Here is a 27,047-nt window from a genome sequence, read left to right on the forward strand (position 1 = left end):
ATGTGTTTTCATCTCCTTGACTTTTAATTAATATTTACAAAAGAAAAGACTATTTCAAAAGGTAGATTGAATATATTTACAAATCAATTAAACTATCAGTTCAAGGCCATGGGGACTGTTCCAATTGGAAATGTGCCAAAGTGGCGAACCATTAAGTAGGACGATTCGTCCATGCCAAAATCAACCAATGAAAAATCGGGCCCTTAAATGCTATTTATAGTATCTCTATTTTTGGAACTGTTAACAACTCGCAAGGAAACTAAGACTAAGCAAAAGTTATGTTTTTCTTTATGCAGTCATCATGATAAGGAATGAATTCTAGCAGTTTGTACAACGACAGTTCCAAACCGAGGGAATACAAGATCGTTATCCTCGGGGATGGAGGGGTTGGCAAAAGTGGTAAGCTTTTGAAAATTGAAACGTCTTCGACATGCCAATTATGGTGATTCACCATCTTAGGAATGCGGAGAATTAAAAATATTTACTTTGTTCACATTGTTGTAATTTAATCAAACAAAAGCAACTCAATAGAATAAGTATAATAATTCAGAGATTTCGTGACAAAGCCATTTAAAATTAATTTCGGAGGTGTCAGCTGTTTTTGACATTTCATTTTTTGTATAATTGAAAATTACTTTCTCCTGAATGTCATTAAATGTGTTTTATGCTCACTATGTAAAAAATGTTTTGTACATTTTCCCTTCAGAACAGAAAAATAAGAAATGATTCAAATTGAGGCCTACATATTGTGGACATATGTTCATGTACAATGTACATCTGCTCATGTACAAATTATATAGGTTTTCGGAGTGGTTTAAGTTACCCTATAGTAAGTACTTATTGATATAAGTGCACTTGTGGTTAACACATAGTCTCAGGGTAAAGCTTTCATTTTGCTGATTATTATATACATGTGTATATGAAAGAGAATTATTTTGACCACAAAAATGTCCTGTCAGGATATTCAGTTAATCCCATTACAAAAGGCTTAGAATGAAAAATAAAAACCAGGACAGAAATAACACTGAATTACATGCAATTTTATTGGGGTGTTAAAGAAGAGTACATGTACACATTATACCATGTCTGAGAATGGAAACAATGAAGGAAAATGATGCACTAATAAAAATTATAAAAACATGAAACAGGAGAAATGAATTTTTAGCCAGTATTTCTTCATGGATTAAAACCAGGAAACTTCAATTGGTAATTTTTACAGACTGTAATGTAGCACTTGTTTTCAGGACTAAGGTTGAATGTTGTAGGTATGCCTACTACATGTAATACCCAGATACCCTGGTTAATCACAATAAGTTCCTCTAATGTACTTTTGGAAAACCACCTTGGGTTGTATTTAGTCCCTTTGGTGCAAAGGAGCAAGATTTATTTGACATTTTTATATTCAAATCATGTTCATGTACCCTTAAAAAATCATCCATCAGTTTTAGTCTATCCATCTACCCAATTTGGAAGTGCATTTTAACGCTTATCTCATTTATCCATTTAATGGATTTTTATGAGATTTATATACATGTAAGGTGTATTTGCATGAAACAACATAATTACAGCCCTATAATTTTAAAGAAGATAACCGAATAAGGGTTTTCCATTTTGCAAAAGGGGGAATCGCTTACTCACTCAATATTGTTTCATTTTATTTCAGTCTGACTAGTGATTTTTGTTAATGTACTGATGTGGATTAGAAGAAAAAAAAAACAAGCTCCTTTACAAATTATAAATTAGTAAATGAATAAAAAAAATTGTCCACTTTTTCTACTTGTTCATTCTCATGAAATCAATTAGCTTTCTAGAACATTTTCTGGCCCTTTTTTTCTAAGATGACAGATGAACTGTGCTATGGATTTCACTGAAAAGTTACAGATAGGTCCAGCATTAGTAATTGTCCGAAAGGATGGATGCCCACATCAGTGATTGCCAGAGTTTTCTGTGTAATCAGCTATTTTTTTTAGCATAACAGGAGGGGGCCTGCCTATGGCATCATGTTTAGATGTGCTTGAATGAAGATGATGAATATCAGGTCACTGCAAAGGGAGGTTATCCAATCTGTGGATTTAACATAATTTAAATTCACTTAAAATGAAGGTATTCTTTTTGTGATCTTGATCGCAGTATTTCTAAATTTATATGATATTATATTATAGATCTCTGCATCCAGTTCTACATATACTTTAATAACACTGGATACCAGAATTACCTTTGGCAGCTGATGAGAACTTTTATGAGCAATCTAATGTCATTTACATGTATCTTTTGTTTGTTTCAGCTCTAGTGATACAGTTTGTGTACCACAGATTCTTGGACTATCATGACCCAACTATTGGTAATTTTGTGTATAGTTGTTTTTTTTTCATTAAAGACTAAAATAATTATGAAAAAAAGTTGTTCCTAATTACATGTAAGTAACCTGAAATTTCGTGAATACATTTCCAAAGAATTTTCATATAAATGTGTCAGATATATTTACATCTATTCAATCTAATTCAAACCCACATAATGTTTACATTTGTCATATCGTATGTGATTATCATGTCCATCAGTTTGTCCACCAAATATTCTTATAATTAAGAACCATTTTGTAAGAATCAGGCAGTGGATGGCACATCATGTTTCTCAGTTAAGTCATTTTTGCTTCAGATATATTCAGTTCAATACATCACTAAAACAACCGAAAAGCTCTTTAAATTCAACATGAAGCATCTCTGACGTAGATAATTTTTGACTGCTTATATAGGGAAAAATTGTGGGAAAATTTTCCTACCATTTTTACATAGTGCATTTCAACTAATATCAAAAGAAGGCAAACTTTACCTACACCTTTATTGTTATTTCTGGGGGTTATAAGGTAAAAATACATGGATAATGCAATAAAATCTCTGTATTTCTAATCTTTATGTGCCACACCTTATACAAAATTTGCTTGATTCTTAGACAGAGAAGTGTTTAATACACTGCACAACCAATCCTTTTTAAACTTGAAATAATACTTTAAACCATAAATGCAAGTCCAAGTTCAGTTTTATTTTCATATTGGACTTACAGTTAGGAGTTGTGACTCTTTTTCATTCGGAGAATTGAAATGGAGGGTTATCTGTAATTATTAGATCTGCTTTCTTTAGTTTGAGTTTTTTATAATTTACCTTTGAGTACATCTGAATTAAGCTGATGGATGTCATGGAGACTTAATGCACTCCAATTAGGAGTGATTTTATTGCCAACAGTAAATTTTTTGTATCATTGTTTAACACTAAATTTTTGAGATTTCTCAAATATCTCCCTGCGCAAAATGTGAATATCAGTATTATATTGTTCACGATTAAATTTCACAGAGGATTCCTACCAGAAGCAGGCCAGGATTGATGGTGAACCTGCCATGTTGGATATCCTTGACACAGCAGGACAAGTAAGTTTTGCATTTTGGAAGGAACCGATCAGATCCTAGGGCCACAATATTGTAATATCCTTAATTTCCATGGTTACTCAGAGTTTTAGAATTGATGATGTCACAAGCAGTTAAGAATATTCAAAGACATAAATAAATAATCAAGTTATGTGGTGCTTGACTTGCTTGGAAAATTTTGACAAAGCAAAATGTTGGGAATTACATATACTACCAAGCGCTAGGTGAAACACTCAAGAAACAGCATTCTTCAATGGACTTTTTGATAAAATTTGGTATTACTTCATGTTTGTAAGTTTATTATTAAGGCCAAAGGTCATTAAGTCAAACTTTACATGACAAGAGAATGCCATGCTTTGTTTTGCCCTTGTTTGATACATGTATCGATATATATTTTCAGCCTGAGTTTAACACAATGAGAGAACAGTATATGAGGAAAGGAGAAGGATTTATCTTGTGTTACTCTATAACAGATAGAAGGAGTTATGATGCTATGCTAACGTACAAAAAATTGATTGACCAAGTCAGGTGTAGAGATGATATTCCTGTGATTCTAGTTGCAAACAAATGTGATCTGCACGAAAAGAGGAAGGTAAGTAAGTGTGAATCCTGAAATGTTTCACTTTTATTTACTTTTGTTAATAACACAACTTATAAAGTAATGATTACTATAATTACTGCAAAAGTATAAAGGCTCAAAAGTAAAAAATAGAATAATTTAATCATTAAAAAAATTGTGTTTCATCAAACATGGGTAATATAAACAGTGAAGCCTGCCTTAAGTGTCCTTTCATGAAAGAGTAAAAACCAGGTCACACCAGACGGTGGACTTTATATACAGGTTAATTTTACATAGAAAGCACTAGAAAGGGATATTTCAATCATGGACTTATAAGACATGTTATTACTGAACACAGGTAGTAATTAAGACTGTTAAGCTAACAACTGTAATACCAGCATTTGGATAAGCAGCTCCTGCAGTTATTAATGCTAAATTGAAAACCAATTTTACTTCCCAAAATCTTAACATTAATCAGTGAATGCTGTATTTTTACCCAAACATGCTTTGGTTTCACACATATTAATGTACAAGTAAACTTAAGGAGGTAGACCTAGGCTAAGGGACATAACTCATGAAGTCAGTGATATGTTTGTATCATATTAAGTTTCACAAAAGCCTATCAAGCTTTCATTTGACACAGAATGAAATAATCTAAGTTACTTTGATGCTTACATGACATTGATGTTAAATGCTGAATACAAACGTTCCAGTGATTTTTAAGAGTTGTGTCCCTTACCCTAGGTCTACCTCCTTAACTGGACACAGTTCTAAACATCAAAAGCAAATTAATTGGTCAAATTAAACTCCTCATCAATAGGACTGCCTGTGTGGTCTTTTGGTAGGGTGCATGCTCTAAGTGTGGGAATGCATGAAATATCTGCCCTTGGATGTGAAATCCACAATAAATCAATCTTTTGTAGGTATCTCCAGAGGAAGGAGTTTCGCTTGCACAACAGTTGAAATGTCCCTTCTATGAAGCATCTGCTGTGACAAGACAATATGTTGACGATATATTTCTTCACTTAGTTCGTGAGATTCGTACTGCTGAACGGGAAGGAATGGAGGACAAGCCAAAAACACAGAGTCGGAAAAAAGGACTATCTGCATTTTTAAGAAGACTGAGCCCATTTAAGAAGACTCGTCAGTCATAGTGCTGAATGATCAGCATTTATTAGTGCACCATTTTATCAAATGTGTTTAAAAGTTTGAATCATTAATGTAAATTAAGAAAATCATGATGTAGAACAAAAATTTATTTTTTTAAGATCTGAAATCATATTGATTCTCCTTCACTTATGTCAATTATTTTTACAGTTATGTGCCAGGCATCGGTTTCACAAAAAGTCGTAAGTGTGAAATTGATCGTAAATCTTGACGTCACAATGCTATTTTAGTTTATGACGTCATTACTTACGATCAATTTTACACTTACGACTTTTTGTAAAACTGACACCAGGTTTCTAACTGATTAGAAAATTCTAAAATTCACACAAACATGTTCTTGAGTAGTGCACTAAAGAAAACAAAAGTAAACCCTTGTAAGAATAAGTTAGTTTGCAGTAGCAGGGGCTTATTAATTTAAAGGTGTGCAGATTAAGGAGGTAGACCTAGGGTAAGGGACACATGTCTTAAAAATCATTGGAACATTTGTACTCAGCATCTTACATCAATCTCATGTAAGCATCAAAGAAACTTGGATTGATTTCATTCTGTTTCAAATGAAAGCTTCATAGGCTTTGGTGAAATTGAATATGATACAAACATGTCACTGATTTCAAGAGTTGTGTCCCTTACCCTAGGTCTGCCTCCTTAAGATATTTTGTCGTAGTTCCTTTACGTAGATCTGTCTTGGACATAAGATTATGGAAAAGTAGCATAAACTGAAGGATAACTGTTGACAAACTGTTTCTCAGATTCCATACTTCACCTCTATTTCTGTAGTACCATATTACATTTTTTTCTTTTTATATGGTTGTTGCAATTAGCCTGTGTTGTGACAGGGGCAGCTATAACCCCAAAAACATCGTCAATGTAGAATTGAAAGCTATAGTTGTTTTAATTCTGGTAATAGATTATGATTGATCATTTTCATTTTTGATTTTCTTGATTGAACATGCACAGTGAGACTTCAAGTGATTGAGTGAAAGCAATTTATCATAATTTATTTTATGTTTCATTAATAATGTCACTCACATCCTTTTTTCTAGCAATATGTATGTTATAATTTCCCTATGTTGCACAGCAAAGGAAAACTTTCAGTTATTTTTTTTTATCAATCACAAAAATTATACCAGTGTGTGGACAGACTTATGATTGGTTTCAGATGTTTAACTATTTTTTAATTAAACATTCTCCTGTAATCAACTAATCCTACTGAGGGGATACGCCATGCTAGTTTAAAATGTTAACTATGTATTGGTTAACAAACGCCATGCTAGTTTAAAATGTTAACTATGTATTGGTTAACAAACGCCGTGCTAGTTTAAAATGTTAACTATGTATTGGTTAACAAACGCCGTGCTAGTTTAAAATGTTAACTATGTATTGGTTAACAAACGCCATGCTAGTTTAAAATGTTAACTATGTATTGGTTAACAAACGCCATGCTAGTTTAAAATGTTAACTATGTATTGGTTAACAAACTCAAACATATTAACCATGCAATTTTAACTTACTTTATTACTAAGCAGCTTTTGAATATATTTTCCCCTAGATTTCTTCAATCTAAGCAGTTCCTTTTTCAAGAAATAAACTCATTGTTTTTTTTTCATTTCTTTTTGTATTTGGTTTTGTTCAATTTTGATAACAATATGTAACCTTTTTGCTGTGTATAACTGTCTTGATCGAAATTGGAAGTAAATAGGAAGATCTCCTTTTCCTGTGATTTTAAACTATATATATTTTCAATAATGTACCTTTTTTTGTTGACAATAACCTAGTTAAAATGATATAAATGAACATAACTATTTTTTACACATTTATATATGTACCAGTAAGTCTGAGTGTTTTTTTGTTTTTTTTTGTTTTTTTGATTGAGCAGAAAACTGATGCTGTTGAAATGTAACAACAAATTAAATGTTAAAAAATTGTGATGACATTCATAGACATTTAGTTCAGTATGCTGTAGATATGTATTCATATTTACATAGCCGGTAAATTTGTGTAATCGTTAATTTGTCTCTTTATAGCAGTACATAAGCTTTGATTATGGGAAAATGAACTTCTTTAATACATATATTTATTTCTGTAAACTTAAAAACCACATTGAGGCATTATTTTTAACAAATCAAAGATCAAAACCATGGTAAAACCAAAATTAAATATAATAACCATGCATTAGGAATCTGACACAGATGTTTGTTTGTCACAAAATCATGCCCTCGTCAAAGTTTCCTTTGCTTTTCTTGTTTTGTTTTTAAATACCAGTAGCATTTTAAAAAGTTCATTAATCATGGTTGCCATCTGTATAAGGGTAAGATATTCAAGAACCATATATTATATTATTAATCACTGTTTGTAAAAAAATGGCATTTTACACCACTGCCAAATCATAGCCCGATGTACATATATTTACATGTTTCAAAATCATTAGTGTTTACATTTTAAAAGTTTGTGTTTTGCATGTTTTGTTAAATTTGGCTGCAGTGTCTATGCAATTTGGAAATCAAACATTTTTTTACGCTCATTGAAATAGGGATGTATTCTGATCCTCAGGTCTTTTTACTTCTGTTTATTTGTGGGCTCTAAATGATATTTAAAGAACCACCCAATGAAACTGTAAATGATGTAGACCATAAAATATTGTTTAAAATTCTTTAATGGGTTGTATATTGCAAGTAATGATCCTTTTACTTTTGAAAATCTGTGTCAGCATATGATCATTCATTAAACTCTTAATTTTTGTTGCAATACCTATGCTGACAAATACATTTTGATGAGAAAAACAAAAAAAAATCAGATTATTTTTTTACATTTAATTGTATTTTGTTGTAAAAGTCTTTGAATTGATCCTTTCGTGCATTTTTATTTCTGAACAGGCTCAGTCAGGGCATCCATTACATAGGCTAATGTGCAACACATGATAATCAATAAGGTTTGCATCATATGATTACCATATATAAATCCAATACCATATGATAATCATGTTTATTTTTACATATGATTATTGAATCGAGCCTCATATGATATTCATATGTGGCACATGTGGCTGTATAGATGAATGCATCACTTTTTATAGAAAAAAAGTTAATTGTTCAACCATTTTTTTTTTATGGAAAGTGTTGCATTTAACTTTTACCAGTACCGACTAAGCTTGCTCAGAAATAAGCATAAAAGGGTCTTAAGTTATTGTTAGGTGATTTTAGTGTTGTGTTTTAGCATATGTGTTCATCATCTATGTTACTGAATTGCAATTGTTTTATTTACTTGTTTTTAGCTTGTTTATGTTAATGCTTTATGTGAGTTTTAAATTATATTTCTGGATTAGGCTACTATATTAAAAAAATAGTTTGTTTCCCCTCAATCCAGCTTTGGATTTTGAAGAAGTCAACTTAGTCAGTCTCAAAAATATAGGTCTATCAATTACTTCAGATTTGTACATGAACAAAGGAGCTATATGGTCTCTGTTTTGGTAAATTGACCATTTGTAGTTTATATTTAAACAATTATTTGGAAAGTTAGGAGAAAGTTAAATACTGTGTTCACAAAAAATCAGTATTTGATTCCTGTAAGAAACCTGTTAATACTTTTGTTCATAATATGTAAAAAACATGCATTCTAATAAGTATTTAGGCAATGTTTCTAATTAAAAACAGATTATCAATGTGAATTGGAAAATACATATTGTATTGAGAAGAAATGATTTTGCATTAGAATCTTACGACATGCTTCTATGTTTGTGGATTGGCTTTGTTTTGAAACCAGATTACATTAACACATGAACACAGCATTAATCTTTTGAAAGAATTCATTTCAAGATATTTGTTGTGCTGTTACAACTTCATGAGGGTGTCCATGCAAAGACCAGGCAGTGGGTGGCACATGACAAATTTTGTTTTCAAAACAATTTCATCCATTTCATATCATAAATGCATCCTTTCTTAAAGTTGATTATTGGTTTTTGATTAACTACATCAGTTAAAGAGAAAAAAAGATGCATAGAAAGCATTAAAAAAAGGAGATAAATTTTTTTTGTTTTGTTAGGGGACTTTAAATTAAAACCCTTTTCCGAGCCACCCACTTTCACTTTAAAAAAATCTTTTTACTATTTGACAACGTATGGTATAAACATTACATTGGAACAAAAAATTCAGTGGGATAAAATTAACCATATCATAGAATCTGCCTGATTTTTACATGGACGGCCTCATTAAAGTATATATTCTTCACAAAACTTTGAAGGTGCTATATATGCATTAGGTCAGGAAGGTTTGAGGGGAAATAATATTTTTTTCAATTTGGCCTAAAATGTGTAATTAGCTGGTTTGTGAGGTGTCTTTTGTACAATAAAGATGTTTTTATTTATAAATAATTTTTAGATTTGATGGTTGAAGACACATAATATAATATGTAACACTGAAAGTATCTTCTAGGAGTTGCTAGTTTTGAACATGAGAAACCAAATAGTACTGATTAGTTTTGACATTCAATTTTGATTATTAATGAACAAGTATCTACCTTGATACTTTTTAAAAAAAATATATACAAAATTGTAGGGTGAAGGAAAAAGATACCATACACTATATGAAGATTTCAAATAATAATAGGATAATAAGTTTGAGTGAATAACCAAAATATTATCACGAGTGCCGAAGATTCCCTTAGTTTTAACAGTGAGTGTAACTTGTTCGATGCATGAGTTAAATCCTCAAGCGTTCTTGGCACAAGTGATCATATTTTGGTTATTGACAATAACCATATCATTATCTTATTGATTATATAGATTTTCTTCATAATTTATTGATATTTTCAACATGAAATTTTTAAATTTTGTGATTGGCAGATTGTTATCAAAGTTTGATTTTGGCAGGAGAAAGTCCGGAGTGAAATTACTGAATTTATTTCACAGTGTGAATTATCGAAATTTATTACACTGGGAACATTCAATAAAACACTGTTATCTATATAATAATATTGATTTAGTTATGGCTTGACTGTACTCTTAATTAATTATACCGAATGTCTTATCTTCATTAAGTCTATGATGTTACTTATCTATGTTAAAGTTTTTTACTGAAAATGTAGAAATTACTGTGATTTTTTTATAATTGCAAAATATGCAAGTGACTTCAAATTCTTAATAATTTAATCTGGAGTTTGATAAACATTATTGATGCAAGATAAATATCTCAGAACAGCAAAAATTTGATTGTATGCAATAATTTCTGAATTTGAATTGGTGTGAGATTTCTCTCAGCATCTTAGCAATATTGCATATTTTAAAGTCAAAATCACAAAAACTGAAGTGTTTCAATACATTTTCTTAGTAACAACCACTTATGATCAATAGTGGTTGTTGACAGGCCATGGAATTTTTTTTTAGTCATGATTTTTTGTTTGTTTTGTTAAAAGCAGTTTTAAATATCAAGATTCCTCTATTATAGACTACACAATGGAAACAATCATAATCCTGCTGTCATACCAATTTTGAACAAGAAGTATTTTGATATGCATCCTTTTCTATTATTATGGTACTGAGAATAAACAGAAAATTATATTTATATGGCCTGTTTGTGACACTTCATACTGTTCAATGCATTTAACATGTTGAATCCTAGTGCCTTATAGTTATTCAGTTATTTATTTCTTTTAGTTGAAGTGTTTATATTTGTGCAATAGTGTTCTATTTATTTAATAAAATGTTTGAAAATAAATTGCCTTTGTTTTTTTTTATATTCAAGGTACCAAAAACTTCCTAAGTACTCATCTACTCTAAGAACATTTCAACTTCTTAGGTAACTCTTATAAAAGTCTTTAGAATTTATGACATCACAAACAGCTATGTTTTTTCTAGCTTATGTCTGTTCAAATTTTGATAAAGATCTACCTCAAGATCAAGATGGCATTGCCAATATGACAATAAATACCCCTTTTAATGACAAAGCAATTTAACTTATGCTTAGGAACGCTTTCAATATAAAGCAAGAAATGTAAATCTGTGACCTAACAAAAGTTTGACTTTTTATCAACCACATGGTGATGGCAGTCACATGACAGATCAGAGTATTATAATCATTATTGATTTTTACAGTGTTAATTTTTGCTATTTTGGCAGTGGACAGAAAAGCACATAAAATAGTACCCATCAAAGTGGATTTTTCAAACAAAACAACTATCATTGTTTGAAGCCATGAATATTGATACCCACAAATATGTTCACTTGAGAAAATCCTTGAAAATTAAGTTAACAGTATTTTAAATACCCCCCAAAAAATGCCTTATTTGCGAAATCCTTTAAAAGTTTTCTTTAATCTTGCAGGCCTTGTTCTGTATCATGAGTTTCCTACTATGGAAAATTCTACTTGTACATGAAATTTTATTGAGGAATGAGCAGTTCCAAAACACTTTGAAAACTGGCATACCCTTAGTATTAATAGTAATACATGCATGTATTGTTTTGTTTTCACCTTTAGTTTTTTTTTGTTACTTGAGTATATAGGGGCAATTCTATAGCTGTATCTCTGTATAATGTTTTGGTACCAGCTGCAGTCTGCCCTGTGGTGTGAGGGTTTCATCGTCATTCACTGAAAACTAATGGGTTGCCTTGGACTGACATTTTTATCCAGGTGGGGTTATTATCTCTTTGACATATTCACCATATCTATTCTCATTATATATATGCTTCACTACTAGCTAAGCTAGCATCCAATTTATGCATTCAAAATGGATATAAATAGGAGTAAACGAAATATGATGAAATTGACTCGATTTCCTTTGAAATCTACAGTGCGGTCTACATAAAATTATGATGGGTCTATGTTGACCAAAAATTAAGTTTCTAACACTGACACATCTGGCTCCAGCGCCACAAAATTTGAAAAAAAAAATACTTAAGTAGTACTCCAGCTAAGAATCATGCAAAATGTGATTCAATTTTGATATTTTGATTGAAATGCCATAGTAAATAGAAATTAACATTCTGTTTTTCATATAACCCGTGTTCTTAGGAAATAAAAGTCATATAGAATGCAATGCAGATTTCAAAATTAAGGGGGATAACAGTGTAAATGACACTCAAATACAATAGAATCTATTAGATTTTCAATGTTTGATTTTGTGGCACTGGTGCCAGGAATGGTCTAGTAAACTGGAAAAATTACCAGTGATGGAATTTTAGGGGAAATACATGCTAAATGCAAATTAAATTTCAATTTTGCAATTCAAAATTATTTCCCCTTGCTAAAATTTGCTCATGATATTCTATATGTATAATAGGTTCAGTTCAGAAATAATCTTAGATTAAGCAAGTATAAATTTCAGTACTTGCTTATTTTTACAAGTGGAAAAATTCCTTACATTCAATCCCTGTTGATTACTTCATTACAAAAATTGTAGCATTGACATAAAAACATAACAGATCAAAATTTTAATCCTGAACAGAATGCCGTACATGAAAATTGACAACATATTCTGAATTTGTTCTCTGAACGCTAATGGCAAATGGTTCACGAGGATGAAATGTAAATGCAACAAGTCTTCTTGCAGTAGGTGGTGGAGGGTTACGTCCAACTACTCCAGCATAGATTCTAAATTTCAATAGGCCTGAATCTCTTGCATAAAATCTGAAAAATAAATGATAATAAATTAATTTGAGATAAATACTTTAATCTGATTGGTTAAAAAAGTTTTGTTATATCTCAATGGATAAAAAAAGTATTGACACGCCCCTATTCAGTTAAATTCAGAGCTACTTTTCTCATGTTTAAAGATAAAAATATGTTTTAAAATTAATTTATAAGAATTGGCAATAATAAAAACTTTGACTATTGAAAAATAACATAAATTGCACTTTGCGCAATAAACAATATGAACATGGAAAATTTATGTTATTTTTCAATAGACAAAATTTTTATTATTACCAATTCTTAAACAAATTAAAGAATGTATTGTTATATTATCAAAGGGAATTCAAAAGAACCAAGAATCCAGTGGTAATCAATTGAAAATATTCCAAGGATGAAGACTTAACAGGGAAAATAGACACACACAACAAAAAAAACACATGAAATAACCAAACTACATGTACCAAGTAAAAAGAAACAAAATTAAGTAGCTGTCTTTGTAAGAATCATGCAAAATCTGAAAAATGTGATACACCCCAAAAAGGTTACACATTTTTATTTTAGTAATTGAGTTGTTTTATGGGTCTATACTGTGAAATGTGTAATTATTCATTCATATATGCCTGCTCTTAGGAGATAATCAACATTGAAAATCCAATAGATTCTATTGTATTTGAGTGTCATTTACAGAGTTATCTCCCTTAATTTTGAAATCCGCAGTGCATTCTATATAATTTTTATCTTCTATGACCATGGGTTATATGAAAAACCACATATTACTTTCCGTTTACTATGACATGTTAAACAAAATAGCAAAAATAATAATATGTAGGCTTTTCAACCATGAATCACATTTTGCATGATTGTTTTGTGGAGTGCTACTTAAACAAGCAACCTGGATTACACTAAAAACTGGAAGCATGGTAGGGTAGGCATCCTCTGCTTTTCTAGAAATAACTGCAGTTGCTCATAAAAAGACATGTCCCATGTAGACAAAAGAGGAAAGGAAAATATGTCGAAACTTCATAAATTTTATATAGGATCTCACAAAATCTTGTTGTGGTTTAAAGGTATGATTACTGATTACTGCCCTCACTCTGCCATGGTTAACTAAGGACAGACAAAAAATGAATAACAAACTGATAACATTTTCATATTAATTTTTATTCTGAATACAGATATTTTCCTCTAGACCAATATGTACCACCTATCAATACATTTGCAGGGGTGGATCCAGACACTTTGAAAAGGATGGGTACCAGAAGAAGGGAGCGAGTACTAAGACATTTTTTGCCATTTTGTCAATTTTACACATAAAAATGATAATTTTCCAATAAAAAAGGGGGATGCTATAGCCCCTGCATCCCCTCCCCCATGAATCCACAAGTGACCTTTGCATTATAATGACCAAAAAAACATTGTACTACATGACACCAAATTGATTTTTATACCTATGAAATTACTGGACAACAAAAATAGATGCAAAAATGATATCTAAAACAACAGATTAAATTTTACTGCGTTTTCAAGTTGCCACTTGAACAATTCAACTTATTAACTAGCAATAAAGCAGAATTTTTGCCAAAATTTATCTGAAATCACATTATAAAATGAACCTTTCTACATGTAATCCAAATACATGTATATGATACATTTGATTTAAGAACTGTTATCTGTAAATATACTTTATCTGTAAATATACTTGATTCTACTAAGATTTTTACTCTTATATTAAGGAAGTGTAACATTAAAATGACTTTAGTTTCTATTCCATACTACGAATATTTAATATCTCATGCCCAACATTTGTAGAAACAATCTGATCATGTATTCTTATCAAAAACAATTTAAATCATATGTAGGTACAACACACCCACTTATTTGGTTCCAGTTTCAGTATTAAAGATTGGCTGATTAAGAAAATCATTTCTATGGTTAAGTTCATGTATATTCTATCCAAGTGTGGACAAGCTGATTTTTTATCAGTTTAATAATTATGTTTTCCATTATATATCATTTCTGAATCTGAATTAAAAGTAATTCCATATTCATGTTTTCTTTGGGCCATTAATAGCTATCGATCCCCACTTGGTCACACAAGAATTCACAGAATAAAAAAATACATTGAAACAAATAGTAAAAAAGTACAGATCTTTAGAACCCAATGACCTAAATTGTAATACAATGTAAATTGCCTCACAAGGCACAGCTTGATACAACCACACAGGTAGAATCCTGAACAGTTGGGGCAAGTATGGACATACCATTCAAGCTTCATAAAATTTTGAATTAATTTTGATTGTGATAGACATTTGCCACAGAATGAAAATTTTACAGTCATTATGAAATACCATCTGAACAACAAAAATGTCAGACAACAATTCTGTAAGTCAGACAGAAATTTTGGGAGTTTTTGACTGCTCATATAGGAGAAAAAGGTCAAATTTTGGTTTCGATCAGACATTAACGGGAAATCTATTTCGTAAAACCTGCCTTTATTCCTCAGTGGTTTCAGTCACCACAACCTCCTAATTACTTTGGGAGTATGGCATCTTGCGGTACAATTTCACCAGTCCTATTCTCCTTAAGAATCTTGATAAGTTTATTTTGGAAGAGTGCTATTGCTAATTCTTAAGTATTAAAGCAGTATGTCTTAAAATACCAAAATAAATTTTGCAGAATTTTTTATATAGGGCCAACCACTTTTTTCACCATTTAGCATCTGCCAAAATAAGAAACACCAAATGTTCATTTTGCCTTAATTTGCCAAATTGTACAGACACCATATAAACCTGTACCAGTCAACTTCTAAACATCAAAACAATATTGAAACACATGTGTGAAAGAGTAATCAAGGGAACCAAGATTCTAGCAGAAATCAAAAGAATGTACTCCAGGGACAAAGACCAGACATGGAAAACAGACAAACACAACAAAGAACATAAAGTAACTAAAATACAAGGTGACACATACAAAGTAACAAAAGTAAATGAGCAACTCGGACTCCATTAAAAACTGGGAAGGAGCATGGACCAGGTGCACCGGTAGGGTAAATAAATTATCATTATTATTTAAAATTAGTGAATATACCACTTAACTTCTACATGTATGTACATGAATGTGGTTTTATAATTATTGATATAACCTATTTTTATAATTTTTATAACTTGTAAACCAAATTCTGCAGCATACATTGGTCAAATTGTCAAACAGAAAAACTGTTCAAAAATCTATTCAGAAAGTGATCTTTTCTTCATGCCAAAGTTCTAGAATACCCACTTCTGGGTACCTACATGTATGGCAAGTGATACTAAGGAAAGTTACATGTGTAAGTTGTCCATAGTGATATCTGTTGTAGGAAAGCTAATTTTACTGGCAGAAAGCATAAAATATATAAAATTCTAAAGCAGTGGGCATAAGTAAAGATCACGACACATTTACATCCATTAAACTATTAATAAGTTCAGTTTATCACTACATGTATGAAAAAATTTAACAAACCTTATTGGGTGATCCCCACAAGCCTTTGGTCTTTCCATCATAGACACCCACTTATCATCATAACTAAACAATGCAAGGTCCAGATAAGGACTACAGCTGTAGGACTGTGAACTGATAGGCAACTGAGCCAGAAGTCTTTTAATGGCTTCAGTCTGTCCACCATATTTTGCATTCACAATAGTTTGTTTGAGTCTTTGTTGCATTTGACGAGCATATACATTACTGGACGGAGAACAAGTAAATTGAGCTTCCTTGTCCAGTGTTGCATTTCTAAACATGTCACAGTTGCTCTCAAAGAGCTCTAAAAGTTGCTCAGATGTATTTTCAAACACAGCTTTGACTTCGGTGGTTATCATATTATAGACTACAAAGAAAGATGGCTGTGAATTTGGATCTGAAATCCTGAGTGTCACAACATCTTCACTAGCATACTTGATCAATAAATGATTCTCATCGAGCAATTGCATTTTCCACATTCTTAAATCATTAAACTGGCCAAAGAACTGATAGAATTTTCGAAGGGCATATGCTGTCCCTTCAAAGACAGCTCTTTTGTACAGAAATACTAGCAGCCTGTGTTTAAGAGAGTTGATGCATTTTTCACTGTATGGTCTATGTGTATGTCCAACTGGATGTTCAAGCCCAAGACGGTAAAATAGTTGATCATCCTCACAACAAAACCTGCCGATACTTCTTACATCAATAAATCTTCCTGAGGAGTCTACTTGAAATATATGTATTGTTTGTTGCTGAACAGAAAGAACAGCTAGTGTATCCCTGTATAAATACAACCCTTGATTGTGGGATAAAAAAATCTTGTCACATTTAAAATGCCTAGAGTCACAGAGACGACCAGTTTCTAACTCGATCAAATGGAGAGAATAGTCCTCAAGCGGTGACCTTGGGTTAGGTGTCACAGCTTCATTGTTTCGATAAATATCATAAAAATGTGGATGGGGCTCCTCTGGAACAGCCATTGCAGAGCCAACAATTACATACTTACAATCATCTGTGAATAAGCTACACTCTCTGTTTAGATGCTCTCCATTTGTAGAGACATGTGTAGCATGTTTCAGTTTAAAGAAAGAACTGAAAAGGCAGTTTTTAATTCTATAGTAGCCATGATTTTGTCTGATGTTAGATTCTTCACTTTCACTTATGTATTCTCCTCTAATGCCATGCAATAAATGTTCTGCCGCAGCAGAACCTTTAAAAGTATATATTTCTATAGATGTTTGGTCAAATGAAAAAGCAATGAAACATTTCCCATCCGGCGAAAACTTCCTTAAATAACATGGTGGCTTTTCAATGTTAGCTACAGTGCAGTTTGGAAATATATTAGTGTATAGTTTTCTGGTAGTATGATGATGTGTACCTGACTTACAGATGTTTGTCTCCCTTTGAAACAGTCGATATACAATGTTCTGATTTGGTATTTTTCTTGGTTTCAGTTCAAAATCATCCACAATTCCCTTATCTGTAACTATAACACTGATTGCACTATTACTTTCTTCCACTTCATTCTGAAAAAAAAAAGCTCATAATCTAACAAGCTGCCTTAATATATTCAAGAATGTCCATAACTTCTCATAATACATGTACAAATGCACCTTATGCTTTTTCTTTAATGACAAAAGTTTATGTCCAAAAAGCTCATATGATGATACTCCCTAGAAAACCCTAAAAGTCATTCAGATAGAAAAACAAAATTGGAAGGGATCAACGGCACCATGTGATAAAGAATGTATGAAAGTTTCATCAAATTGCATTCTGCGTTTTCAATTAAATTTCAATTATCTAAAATTTATTTTTAAATACCAACATATATTTTTCTCAAAAATATAAAACAACCAGTTCACACTTATAACTCCACAAAATAGAAACAATAGGTCTGTACTACTACTACTTTTGCTTCAGTTTAAAAAAAAACAAAACAAGGTTTTATTTTTCAATTTCAATACATGTACATCGCTGGAAAATATCAAATTTATTTTCATAGTACACATACAGAGCATAAAAATAAACCATTGCTGTATTATCATGTATAGCAACATAATATTGTTTCCAGTTTACTTTCCTCATTTTGAGCAAAATATAACACAGAAAACAGGTAACCAGTTATAGGATGCCTTCTTATACGTCCACATTCAAGACATGACATAAAATGATGTAGTGAGAAGGGTGTTCTTTGAAAATATGAATTTAAAAAAAATTAAATTTTTACAGCAGTTAGGCCAAATAAAATTAATTAGTAGATTTTATCCTGTCCTGCCCCATTGACATTAAAAAATTGACATCTTTTATAAAAAATTAAGGCAGTAATTTCAAAATCAGGATTTTTTCATGTCAGTACATGTATTGAGGTACTGAAACACACAAATATTTCATTTTTTGGGTGACTAAAATGATGTTTCTTCTCTATAACTGATGTGGCTACTGATTTAGAACATATCTATACTTTAAATAGCTAAAACTAGGCTAGCAAATATCTGGTAAGGAATATATAATTAAAGAAATAAAATCCTCCCACCTGCCCAATATTTTCTGTGAAGGTTGGACAAAAGTCTACTATTGAATTAACTTGGCCTTATCTGATTTTTACTATTTTCTTGGTAAAAACTGCAATGCAATAATACATCACACTGTAATACAAATTGATAAACTACTGAAATTTACGCCAGCTTAAATTGTACAGTAAAACATTGCATTCATATACGAGACTAGTATATATTCATTATCATTCTATCCGTATAAAATTTTGATCTTGTTCAAAGTCAAAAGTTGATATTGTAAACCAGAAAGTTAATACTATCATGGAAATTTCACAATTTAGAGTAATAATTTGCCTCCAAATCATTCAATTATACCCTTTTTCACTAATTGACTTTTTAAGTTAAAGTTTTTATAAGAATCAAGCAAAATGGAAAAAATCAGAAACATGCATGTCAAAATCCTAGCAATCTGACAATATTATTTCATTCAAGGATGCCTTCTCTATTTAAAAAGACCATTATTTGGTTTCTGCATTACCAGGTTTGTTCAGAAAATTTTCAATAGAATTGTTTCCCATGAATATTGTTAATTTGTACTACCGTTAAATACAGAAGACCTGTAGAGAATTCAGGTTTTAGACAGAGTTATCTGCCCTTGAAATGTACATTTTCAGTGCATTTCAATGAAACTACAACTCTGATTACCAAAGTGATATGGAAAACCTTGTCTTTTTTCCTTGATTCTGATGGTGCAAATAGTCTAGTTAAACTTTCCAAATGGTGAGTTTTTTTCATACCATGTTTCACCCACTCTCTGATTCTTACAGAGACTGACACTGAAGGAAGTAGACCTAGAGTAAGGGACACAACTGTTACAAATCATGGTAATGTTTGTATTCACAACTTTACATCAATCTTATGTAAGCATCACAATAACCCAGACTGATTTCATTCTGTTTCAATGGAAAGCTTGAAAGTCTTTGATGAAATTGAACATGATACAAACATATCACTGATTGAAAGAGTTATTTCCCTTACCTAAAGTCTACCTCTTTAAGCCAGATAAAGAAGAAATTTCAAATAATCTATTTTGGCATCATTAAGAAATACCCATACATTTTTTGTATATATGTGCTCTGGCAAGGCTGCTGAATTCTGTACATGTATATGCCTTACAGTCCTCTTCTTGTACATCTTTGTAGTGTTAAACACTATACATTAATGGCAATCAGATTATCAGAGGTCCATACTTCAGATCATTTCTTTAGTTCTATAAAAATAAAATATAGTTAAAGGTATTTAAAAATATATCATTCAGTTGGAATCCATATTTGCTGGCCTTTTAAGTTGAAGGGCAGAGCGAAATAAAAAATAAAAAAAATCTAGTTCTCATTTGTTCCCCGTTAATTGGAATGTATCAATCTACCAATATTGAAATTTAATTTCAAACATGGAGCAAGAAAGAGGTATAATTTTAACTGGATTGAGGTATTCTTATGCACAATAATATATATGAGGAAAGCATTTGTCTTAAGTGTGAGCAAAGCATTAAGTAGGTTCCTTTTTAAATAAAATAAGACTTTTATCAGCAAAACAGTTCCAGGTTAGGCAAAGAATGCCTTGTTTTACCACAACCTGAAGTAAGTTTTTTTTTCCATAATATCCAAGGAGTTCCAATCAAATAACATATGGGTTTTTGAAATGTCTCATTTAGCATGTGTTTTGACAACATTTCAAAGCTTCAATAGGTAGACATGTAGCATTTTGCTTTGACTAAAGTTTCTCAAGTGGTCAATATGAAAAAAAATTTAGAGGAATTTCTATACATTTAAGAGCGAGCTTTGCTCAAACACCCTATCTTTAACCTCCCAAAAAATTACAGTGTTAACACAATTTATTGGGAACAGAAGCAAATACGAATGCAATGACAGACTCCTCACTGTTGTGTGCTCACCATGAAACCCTATAAAAACTAAGTGGAAATAGCCATGTTTCAGAAGTGTGATATATTATTATACCATTTGAACTATTTGTTCAATAGAACTGAAAAGCTAATGCATTCTAAAACCCATTGATCAGGATGAAGCTGCATAAATCATTCCCAAGAAGAGATGACCAAATATTCAGTGTGCAAGGAGAAGCTACATATCAATTTCAATTCATTGCCATGAAGGGCTGCTGAGATCTTTGCCAAACAAATTTACGAAACACTTCTAAAACATACATGTATATATTTTTGAAGAAGTTTCAAATAAAGATACTTCCAGTTCAAATGATCACCATAAAGATCTGAATTATATGCTGAACCTGGAACTGGTAGAAGCAGTACTGGTTGTATTATCAGCTGGGCTCAGTATACTTATGGCCAGGAAAACCATCAATATCCGGTTTGTGCATGTAAAATCAGGAGTTTAACAATAGCACCAAGGCAGCTTCACTATGGTATAGTTGGTAAATACAAATGAGAACCACACCAGTCTAGGAAACATTAGCTAGTTTCGATAATTAAATACAAATCAAATTTTATCTTTTTCCAAGAAAAGGATGGTCAAAACATAGCACCCAAATGTTACGAAAATGCCGAAATCAGCTTATCAATGTAGAGGACACCTCGACCAAAAGACATTTCTGACCATGACAACTTACAGTCAGGGTTCTCACTAGGATTTTTACATGGTGAGTAATAGGACTCATCACTTTTTAGAAAAGTGAGTCCCGGATGAACTTGGTGGGTCCCACCCTTTTTCCTATTTTAAAACCAGTTAAAGTGCTACAATCATTATTTTAGTACGTACATCAGTACTACACAGATGTATGTATAATCATACAAAACCATATCTCACTGCAATTATGCATATCATCCAAATTAAAATATGTAGAGTAAACTCAGTATCTTTTTTTTTTTATTTGAAAACACTTATTCTGTTTGCTGGCTTCATGACAGAACTCCATATATAATGTGTATTTAGTTACATGTACCTACATGTAACTACAGTTATAGTACTAATGGTCTTGAAACTTTTGTCCGAAGAAAGACTGCAATCATTGTTAACTCGTGTTGAAACTGATACATGTACCAACATTGAAATAACAGATAATTTTAAAGAACTCCCATATTTGGCTAATGTGGAAACAAAAAACAAAAATATTGTTGGTCATGCTCCTCACAGGACAGTTGTGGCTTCAAAGTCAGCTCATGATCATGTAAATTCTGGTCTTGTGACCTAATAAATTGTTGATTCATATGTATGGCTCTATTTTTTTTTGTTCAAACTGAATACACATTGTATCTTAATACATGTACATGTATATTAAAATATAAGTTATAAAACTTTTGATACTTCAGGACATATAATTAATCTTTTCCTTTTAATAACTAACACCTAATTTAAATGAATCTTAATTGCTGATAATGAGTGTGTAAACAAATAGAACTAATCATCTTTCACCTAGACTGAGCCCATGCCACAACCAGATCAAGTTCCTGTGCATTTTTCACAGTTTAAAAGTAAAACAAACAATAATTGCCTTAATTAAATAAAGACCCCCAAAAAAACAGCCAACTGTGAAGTAAAATTGCAACATTTATTTGAAATGATCTGTATTTCTCATTTTGATTATGCAATCAAGATGTCACAAAAGTATAACGATGTACAAGTAACAAAACATCGAGTTCTGAACAGATTTCATAGTGAAATAAATCTGGTTCTTTTGTTTTTACTCATTTTGAAATTAATTGTCACAATTTTTTATCAAATACTTTGTAACTTATTTTTTTCATTAATTTTTTTCTGTAAAAAATCGTATGATGAACATCTTGTGTAAATAACTGTAAACTTTTGGTAAATGTCTGATTGTCAATAAATGTTGAACAAACAGAATTTTTCCATGATTTTTAGGATAGTTTTAATGATTTTTTAATAAATTACGGATGTTAGGATGAAGCTGATATTGTCAGGACACATGATGTTATAACTTGATGCGTTCAGCAAGTTTTCCTTGCATCCTGGACATATGTACGCGCCTGAACGAGAACCCTGGTACAGCCCCTTGATTAACAAAGCCAGATATTTTGGCCCATATATATTTAAGACCATGACAACAGAAGAATGGGTAAGGACAATAAAAACTGTATATCATAACAAATTACAACATTTTGGAAGGCTTTCATGTCGATCCGGCCCAAGTCGATTCGTCCCATGTCGATCCGGCCTCAAGTCGATCCAGCCTGTATTTAAAGTTGATTTGGCCCCAAAATAATAATTATTAAAGAATATTAAATTTCAGTATTTATTTCTTAAATTTCATTTATATTTTATTTTTTAATGATAAATTGTACAAAAAAAGCTAATGACAGTATCAGCTTAATTAATGTTTGTTGTTTTGATATTAATTAGAGTAAGGGTGTTTTTTATTATGAAAACAAAAGCTAAAGTTGTCAGAAAGTTTACAACATTCAAACACAATTGATGACTGTTAAAAGGTCTTTGATCTTCACAAGTCTATCGATTTATATTTAATAAAAATAGCTTCATTCCCAAGCTATCGTGCAAACTTTTATTTAAACAAATAAAAAAAAAAACTACTCAGTTTGAGAAATATTGTTTGATATGCCGAATTTTTTCCAATATAAGAGGAGACAGAATGGGTTGTTCTCAGAATTACAATGTCTTTCCCGTGTGTGGTATGTGACCAGAATGTTCGACCGCGGCAGCATGTACTGCAATGTGACCAATGTTCTAAATGGCAACATCGTCTGTGCAATTTAGGTAAGAATGTAAAAACTTTTCATTTATCCTAAAAAAAATGTTTTGACTTAAATTAAATAATTTTTCACATAATATTAATGCAGAATATAAATGGGGAATATGCCAAAGAGATATCAACTCCGCTGAAAACAGAAAGTTTTAGCTTAGAGAGTTTTTCATTAAATATGGAATAGAGACTGAAATTTTTATATTGAAATTTATTACTTTTAATTGTTTAAATTATATCAAGGGTATCATTGTATATAATTTTAATTTTTATTACAGAGATCAACTAACATATTTTATAATAATTTAATATGGGACCGGAATGACTTGGGGACAGATCCACCTGGGCCGAATCGACTTGGGGCCGGATCAACCTGATACCTTTGGAAGTTAATAATTACAGAACTGACAAAATATATGAAAGGGATAGGTATTCATACATGTATGTTTCTTCAGAGCATTTAAGGTTTCACATTCCTCATATTATTACAAACATCTGGAACATCCTTTGCCATCTCCTGCCAATAAAAATATTCTAATCAAACTTGAAAAAATATCATATTAATGATGACCATTCTTTTGCAACAAGGCTTCAGTGGAAACATGAAATTTATTCAAGAGAATGAAATTTATTATTATTTGTATGTAAGTTATGATGAACTGAAGTCTATGTTTAAAAAGGAACTTAGTACTTAATGCTTCACTCAAACTAGAGCCTCATGCCTTCCTTTAATTTTACATTAGGTGTTTTTAAAATTCAATCTACACAGATGAACAAAAAACATCCTTTTGGTAGTTTTCATAAATCATCTACAAACTCCATTTGAAAAGAAACTGGCCCATGCTTTCATATGTCTAGGGGACGGGTAAAACACGTGTATTTTTAATATCTGCCCAAGAAATATTGCATTTTCTACTTCTACTTCGACAACAATTATCATTCTTACTCTAATTGTGCGTTACTGTTATCTGTCTGCTACAAAGTATTTTATGATAAAACCCGAGATGTCAAAAACTTCCGAGGAATGACGAACACTTTTTAACCTTAGTCATTGAAGACATTTTCAGTAAACGGCGTTTTTATATTTTCATTCCATATTAGAATCCTTAGAAAAATAAATCTTATTCCTAAATTGAGCCAAATATTCCTTATTAATGCGTGGAATCAAATTATGGATATTTCACAGCAATGTTTAAGGTAAAATTCCTTTTGGATCATTTTGGGATTTGGCCTTTATTAACAGTAGAGATACCCGAGATATTCCGACTCCCACGCTGTCGCCATCTTCCTAATCAACATCAGAGGAAAGAATTTCCTAGAACCCGATTCATTGCTGTTCGTAATTAATATAGAAAGAAAACCATATCTACCAGAACCAAGGTACATTCCTTGTATTTTCGACTACAATAATATTAACTTATGAAACGTATTCCCTGCCGGCGTATCCACTATCCACAGCCGGCTTGTGTATTCATGCTTCCGATTCAATTTCAAGATAAGCAGACACACACACTCTTTCCTACAGACGATGTGTCATGCGATCTTGTATACTCGTTGTATACAAGCTCCCTTTAACCAACCACAAGTTATTCAGTGCTGAATTAGAGACTTTGCATACATGCATGATTGACAGGTTCATGTTAAATTCCGCAGCATTGCTGAGGCCAGTGAGGGTTGTCATAAGTTGGATGTTGGAAATTCTCTTTTCCTAACATCTGTGCCTTTGGTTAGAGGCAGGGTACATAGAACCCTGAAAGCTAATTTAAAATCCATTGCAGCTGTTTTCTTTGATGAAAGTTTTCCTTCAATGGTTTTTCTCTTGACGGACGGATGTGGTAGTTCTGAATGAATTCCAGTCAATTTGAATTTTTAACTTATCAAATCAAATTAAGTGTGATGTCATACTGAAATGAGAATTCAAATTAAATAACATCATAATAAAATTGTGTCTCTTTAGGCCAATAAGGGCCTGCCAGGCTTTCAAGAAGTCTAACAGATCAAAGGAAAATGCTGCCAACTGGCCAGATTAGCTTCAAAATATGCAAGATTCACATGGAATTGGCAATATTGGTCTCTGACTTAAACACTGCACCTTACAACTGACAGTCCACAGTCATGTCAGGAATCGAGTATTTCAGTTTTTGTAATAGTGTTCCTGCTAGACTGTTTTCACAGGTTGGTCCTACCGCCCTATTCAAAGTAATGCCCAGTGTCCTTTTTATATCACAATGCCCTGTAATAAGGTCAAAAAATCTTTTGAAGGAAAATGATGTTTTGAAATGATTTACCATTTTTGTAAACAGTATTGTAACCAACTAATTTTCACAAGTGGTTTGGTCTCACTAACCACTTCAAACGTTGCCATTACTTTACATGTTAAAAAAGTAATTTTCAAAGTCTCACTGTGAATTCCCAGGACAAATGACATCTTAAAGCTGCATACCGTTGCAAAGCTTGGAAAATAAGGCTTCCAAAATCATTATGCTAATGGTACAATGATGGAAGAAATTCTTCACAAAATTTACTTGAATAAATAATACTGAAAATCCACATTTTTACCTGTTCTGCTAACTGACAGCATGGAGGCAAATTACTCACACATGTAAACAATATTCATACACTTTTGTAGTTAATTACATATATGATTTTAAAGTACACATTCTCAGCTTTATTTTGACTACTTTTAATCATAATACACACAAATAATGCACTTACAATGCATATGTCTAGGTTCAGTGTGTTTTTGGTACTACATAGGGGGGTGGCCATTTGACCTGGAAGTGGTTAGTGAGACCTTTATTTTCACTATTTTGGCGAGAACCAAAAAAATCGGTTTAATTTTGATTTTGTGATCATTTAAATGGTGCAGTACATTGATATGCAGTGTTAACATGACATCTTTTATTTTCGTAATTATATTGATTTTAAAGGCAATAAAAGTGTCATTACTATCAAAACTCCTATATAGTGCACAAGGTGTCCATTGTAAAAACACAATTGCTTATTGATTTGACAGATATTAATTTATGAAGGCTTGGTCATAACATTCTACTCCTCAGTCCTTACCCATCATGAATGGATTATATTCTTTTGTTCTTAAACTTTGTCACCAGCTAAATGACCCACTGAGTGTATACATGTATTACTTTACAGTGGATTTTTTAAAGTCAATATCAATGTCTTTGATGTCATTACTAGTCTTCTAGGAGAGTTGAGGCAACACCTTTGACGTTTGAATTGGCAACAGCTACAGTTTTTGCTGCATCATTGTCATTCCCCTCATTTGGATTGGGTAGGAGACTCTCCAAACTTTTGCTTTGCTAAATGGCAGTAGTTGCTTTCTTTTTACAAGGAATTGCCATATTGACATCTTGTATGTCCAAAATAAAACTTGTACATGAAGAATGTTTAAATTAAAAGTGTTCAAATCAAACTATGCCTTGGTTTAATTTTAGAATTACATGTAAATAGATTTTCATATGTTAATGGTTGAATGATCATGATTAATTGAAAGATTAATTAAGATTTCATCATGATTT

General features: G+C 31.6%; 3 protein-coding genes across 6 annotated transcripts in view; 2 read left to right on the forward strand and 1 right to left on the reverse strand.

The window, feature by feature from the left end:
* The first annotated feature begins 227 nt into the window (after positions 1-227).
* On the forward strand, positions 228-10,852 carry LOC148621077 (GTP-binding protein Rit1-like). Of its 2 annotated transcripts, XR_015921082.1 has the most exons (6): positions 228-399; positions 2,285-2,341; positions 3,348-3,421; positions 3,819-4,010; positions 4,901-5,564; positions 5,780-10,852. XR_015921082.1 is itself a non-coding variant. In XM_088575118.1 (5 exons), exons 1-5 carry the CDS (start codon positions 312-314, stop codon positions 5,129-5,131), a joined length of 642 nt encoding a protein of 213 aa, XP_088431244.1. In that variant the 5' UTR covers positions 228-311; the 3' UTR covers positions 5,132-10,852. The 2 variants fall into 2 exon arrangements, 1 of the variants encoding a protein (XP_088431244.1); XM_088575118.1 differs by having other exon boundaries at positions 4,901-10,852.
* Positions 10,853-12,549: 1,697 nt separating this feature from the next.
* On the reverse strand, positions 12,550-24,592 carry LOC148621078 (DET1 homolog). Its single transcript, XM_088575112.1, has 4 exons — positions 24,455-24,592; positions 19,870-20,023; positions 16,262-17,784; positions 12,550-12,760 (listed from the first exon to the last, which is right to left on the reverse strand). Exons 2-4 carry the CDS (start codon positions 19,945-19,947, stop codon positions 12,565-12,567), a joined length of 1,797 nt encoding a protein of 598 aa, XP_088431238.1. The 5' UTR covers positions 19,948-20,023; positions 24,455-24,592; the 3' UTR covers positions 12,550-12,564.
* Positions 24,593-24,731: 139 nt separating this feature from the next.
* Positions 24,732-27,047, forward strand: part of LOC148621079 (heterogeneous nuclear ribonucleoprotein K-like) — a 36,842-nt gene continuing 34,526 nt past the window's right edge. For all 3 annotated transcript variants that reach the window (XM_088575113.1, XM_088575116.1, XM_088575114.1), the window contains exon 1: positions 24,732-24,888. The gene's annotated coding sequence lies outside the window, so the exon portion shown is untranslated. The remainder of the gene's footprint in view (positions 24,889-27,047) is intronic.

This window comes from Perna viridis, chromosome 3, assembly GCF_037379345.1.
Source record: "Perna viridis isolate PV_CMFRI_1.1 ecotype Kerala chromosome 3, ASM3737934v1, whole genome shotgun sequence".
NCBI classification, from domain to species: Eukaryota; Metazoa; Mollusca; class Bivalvia; order Mytilida; family Mytilidae; genus Perna; species Perna viridis.